We start from the raw sequence: 4,667 nt of genomic DNA on the forward strand, positions 1-4,667 counted from the left end.
CCTGGGCGGCTCCAATCTGCTTCTGCAGCGTTTGCTTATTGACAGTGGCATCTGGGCGGAGTGGGCATGTGCGGTAATTATGGTTGGTCACAACGTTGCAGAATTCGCATGCCCTTATCCCGAGAGGTTTGCCGTCCGGGCCAAATTCCACGCGCCTGATGGGGCGTGGCGGCTTTTTGGCTGCTGCTTTCGCTGCTTGCGTCTTACTCTTCCTCCCCTTTGTGTTTGAGAATATGGGTGGTTTAATCACCCTTTCCTGCTGCTGCTGGTAGTATGTCCTATTGTCATGTCGTTCGCCTACAGCACCATCAAGCTCATGATCTTGCACATGAGCATGTTGCTGCTCTTGAGTGTGCACATGGGCAAGCTCTGGTTGCTGTTGCTCATCTTCCTCGTTGTCGAATGGGTCAATAGCTCCCACATGGTTCATCTCAGATAAGATTGTAGCAATATCCTGCTCAATGGATCCATTGTCCGCGACACCTCCGTTTTCAGCAGAATGAATGGCGTCGAGTTCTTGTTCAAGTTTGTCCATGACGATCCATGACCTCGCCATTTGCTCTTGGCTTCTCAAGCTTTTTCTGTGCACCCTCATGTTCTGTTGTAGCAGTGCGCTTCCAATGCAGTATTGGGAGGCCTTGTTTGACGCTACTACCCTCAAGTCATTTTTGTTGAATGTTGGCTGGATGTTTGGGCGTTTGGTGTATCTCCTGAGGATGTATTTCTCTGGAACGCTGTCAGCCTTGATTGTCTGCATCATGCACAGGACATGCACACAGAAAATACCTGTATTTTTTTGGAAGAGGTACATGTTTTTTTTCATTTCATTCGAACAAAAACTTTGCAAAAATAAGTGGTACAACATGTAACATCTTTCTTTAGTGCTCACCTGTGTGGTCCCATAGCTTGCACTCGCAGTCATATATTTATCCCACGGGGTCTGCAACCACCTGGAACGCGTGCTGAGCCCACGCAGACAGTTTTTGCGGCTTGTTGTAGCGCACGAGGTACTTTGTGGGCTCTCCCGTCTCTGTCGCCGTGAAGAGTGTGCTCAGTTTTAGCCTTTTTCTGATCTCCCTGTACACAACTCGTGAGTAAAGCTTTGCCATCTGGATGTCAAACCCATAGAAGGTCAGCGTGTTTTGTTCCTTCTGCCCAAGTAAGAGTGATGACCAAATTATTAGTTTTCTCATAGCAAAAACTTGTCTAACTAATAAAGTTTCACTTTAGCAAGCATGTTATTTTGTCTCAAGATAGGTGATAGATAGAGCTATACCCGGTTACCCATTGTCTCTTGGTTCTATGCCTGCCTCCTGGTTTTGACGCAGGAGTTTACCTGGCTGACAAACCGGTGGAGGTTTTGTCTCTCACTTACGAAGTTCCTCTTGAGCACATAGTTCATGCTCTCACTTCGTTGTGTGGATGTCATTTTGGCACAGAAAATTTCTTTGTAGTAGGCTGATATCCATCTCTCACGCTTGTTCTACATGGCCACCATCGTGCCATCATCATGGAGGTTGTACTTATCCATGAGTCTTTTCCAGGCAGCCTCAAACTCAGTTGGCATGAGGGGCCAGTTGAGGATTGATGTTAATTCATCCTTAAAGTCTTCGTGCAGGTTGTACAAGTATGCGAGGTGTTCCCTGTACTTCTTCTTAATGTGCCAGCGGCACAGCTTGTGTACTGTGTTCTTGAAATCATATGGGATCGCCAAAGCCATTGTCGGACACTTGTCTGGTAATGAGAAAAGAGACATGGAGTGGTCAGCAGATGGTAGTGCATATATACAAAATAGAACTGACACAACATTTTTACATGTAGTTTTGGTGGTTGTACGTGTGAGGATGCATGTAGGAGCCTTCCCTCTCATGCACCTTAAAAATGTCTTGAACAGCCATTTGAATGAATCTGCATCCTCATCTCTTATTAGGGCGAAACCAAAGAATGTAGTCTGTAAGTGGTTGTTAGTACCCACAAACACCCCAAGTGGCATATGGTACTTGTTGGTCTTATATGTGGTGTCAAACATTACGCAGTCACCGAAGTCCTGATATGCCCCTCGACAGCTTGCGTTCGCCCAGAATATGTTCTTAACTCTGTCGGACTCATCAAGTTGCATGTCACAGAAGAATTCCCTGTTTATAGCTTTCATCTCCCTAAAGAAGTTGACAGTCTTTAGGACATCGTCCACATCATCCATCCTGGAATTCTTTGCTTTGCTGCATATTAAAAGTGAGCAGTCATTCAAAAATGCATGTTGAACTGGCGTCAAGTCATGCATTGCATAATATGTTTGTACTGACATAGGAAAATAGATGGAGGGGGTTTATGGGAGAAGAACAAGTTTGTACTTACAGGTTAATCAGGTCTTTGGCATTCATTTCGAGGAAGTAGCTACCAGGGTCATCGCCGCCCAGTATGCTCATGATTTTCACGTGTTCAATGCCTTGGAACTGCAGGTACTTGACGTACTCCAAGATTGTTTCGTCAAAGTTTTTGTGGGAGTGCAAGAAGACAAGCATTTGGGGGGTGAGCTGTAGCCTGTGGTTGTGTTCCCAGACTATCTCTTTTACGACAAGTGTTCCATCCTTTTCCCTCTTCAGCCTCATTTTAGCCCCGCAGTTAGTCCTGGCTGTCATCTTGTTCCGCTGTCTATTTGCTTCTGACACCTTCGATTCATACACTCCATGGCACGTGCAATAAAGGTAGACTCTGGTCTCAACCTTGGAGCCTTCCCTGACAGCAAAACCCGCGTGCTTTGCATAGACGTTGTAGAAGTCCTTTACTTCTTTGAAAGTTTCAGAGCGCATCTCTAGCCTTGGCAGAACGTAAGCTTCAATGTTAGGTGGCTGCACGCAAAAGTGAGCAAACAAAAACGCAGTTATGAAAATGTTAGATGGTGTGGTCACAGTACCATGGTATAGACTGTGCTTGTATGTTTTTTCTGAATGGATACTTACATGTGTATAGCTCTGTGCTGCCTCCGGTGTTTGCTGTTCACCCTGGTGTATGGGCACGGGTGGTGTCACCCTTGGCACATGCAGCAATGCATCTCTTGGAGGGAGCAATGTTGACGAAGCTCTCCATCTCTCATTGTACGGCCGTATCCCCTCAGATTTGTTGTGAGGTTGCTCCTATCTATATGGCTCATATCTTGTACTTTGGACCCTGCTAGAGTGGCCAAAATTTCTGTCTCTTTGGCCTGGTCTTCCCGTCACAACCACTTTTGTAGCACGGATGATTGATGTTGACGGAGCGACTGGTGGAAGCCTGTGTGTCCTTGCCTTTCTGCATGCGCTAGGGAAGGAAAACATTTGTTGTTGGGGAAATTGTTGGCCTTGTTGCAACCCAACAGTGGCAAAGCTTGTATTCCCAGATATCGGTGTTTGCTGCATAGAAGAACCTGTCCGTGCTTGTGATGATTCCGGTGTATCTTGAAATCTTCCTGTATTGTTGAAGTATCCAGGTGCTATTTCTGGTGTTACCCAACCAGGCGGTGCCCCATATCTGCTTGGCTCATCAAACTCTCGCTGCGTGTGCCGCCTTGCATGCTTCTGCAATGACATTCAACAGTTTTGGGATTAATCTTTTCTGCATTTTTCTCGTATACATGCTATGGGTAACATGTCATGCACTGAAGAAAATGTACAAGTTGAACTTGCATCGCTGGCCGTTAATTAAACTTTGTTCTCTGTTTTGTATCTGGTTTAGTTTTTAGTTGAACTGATGAACGTACATGTTCAACACTGATGTACCGATGTATTTTTTTTAGCACTGCTTGGAAATTGAACATTGAACTTCAAAGATGTATGGATATGCATATATATATAACTGATGCATGTCTTCTCTTTTGTTCGTCTATAACTTATGCAACTACACTAGAAGTACTCCTAGTTTATGTATCATTGAACTTACTGTGTAACAAGTGTATATTTTTTCAACAACATTCTTTCACTAGTTCGAACTGACGCAACTACCCGACATGTACTATTAGAAATAACATCATGCAACTTGCAGTGGTAGCTGAACCTTATATAAAGCCTAGTAGCTACTTGGACTGATGCATAAGTTTATGTTTTTTGGCTTGAACTGAAGCTAGCATATTAGAGGTAGTGACAGTAACCTCGACATCCAAATTGTGCATCAAGTGGCAGGGGTGTAATGAACTGATGCAAGCATTTGCAATGTACTATCAGGTTCTGCATCGTAGGAACATGCGCCACTGATGCAACACACATGTAGTACTAATGAATCTGATAGTGTAACATGTAGGCAGAGCATAGTGTGTGCATTTTTTAAACTGAACCTTCTTCATAGCAGGACTAATGAACTGATTCATTTTTTGAGGAAAATTAGGGTGGGAAGCAGACATCACCTCCATTGGCATGTTTTTGGATCTGACTTCTTCTTCTTCCCCTCATGGGCGGCGTACTGGCATGTTCCTGGGAGGCGGCGCCATTCATGCAGGCAAGGAGCTTGGGGAGACGAGGCGCTGCTGCTTATGGTGGACGTCCGGCGACGAGGTCCAGGGAGGCAGCGGCTGGCCGGGACCACGAACCCGGCGAAGGAGTCCCGGCGACGGAGGGAGGCAGGAGGCTGGGACCACGGGCCCGGCGAAGGAGCCCCGGCGACGGAGGGAGGCAGGAGGCGGGGACCACGGGCTCGGT

General features: G+C 46.0%; 1 protein-coding gene across 1 annotated transcript; it reads right to left on the minus strand.

Moving 5' to 3' along the window:
• Positions 1-1,483: 1,483 nt before the first annotated feature.
• LOC109755833 (protein FAR1-RELATED SEQUENCE 5-like) lies at positions 1,484-4,459 on the minus strand. The gene is made up of 3 exons (XM_020314720.1): positions 4,433-4,459; positions 2,356-2,849; positions 1,484-2,219 (listed from the first exon to the last, which is right to left on the minus strand). Exons 1-3 carry the CDS (start codon positions 4,457-4,459, stop codon positions 1,484-1,486), a joined length of 1,257 nt encoding a protein of 418 aa, XP_020170309.1.
• Between the last annotated feature and the right edge of the window lie 208 nt (positions 4,460-4,667).

The sequence above is a fragment of the Aegilops tauschii genome, chromosome 7 (assembly GCF_002575655.3).
Source record: "Aegilops tauschii subsp. strangulata cultivar AL8/78 chromosome 7, Aet v6.0, whole genome shotgun sequence".
NCBI lineage: Eukaryota > Viridiplantae > Streptophyta > Magnoliopsida > Poales > Poaceae > Aegilops > Aegilops tauschii.

Bases quoted from the DNA above. Each gene is read 5' to 3' on its own strand.
- LOC109755833 (XM_020314720.1), bottom strand. From the start codon at position 4,459: ATGGCGCCGCCTCCCAGGAACATGCCA. The intron at 2,850-4,432 runs GTACGCCGCCCA...TTTTGCGTGCAG, and splicing joins CGCCTCCCAGGAACATGCCA to CCACCTAACATTGAAGCTTA. The intron at 2,220-2,355 runs GTAAGTACAAAC...TTTAATATGCAG, and splicing joins GCCAAAGACCTGATTAACCT to CAAAGCAAAGAATTCCAGGA.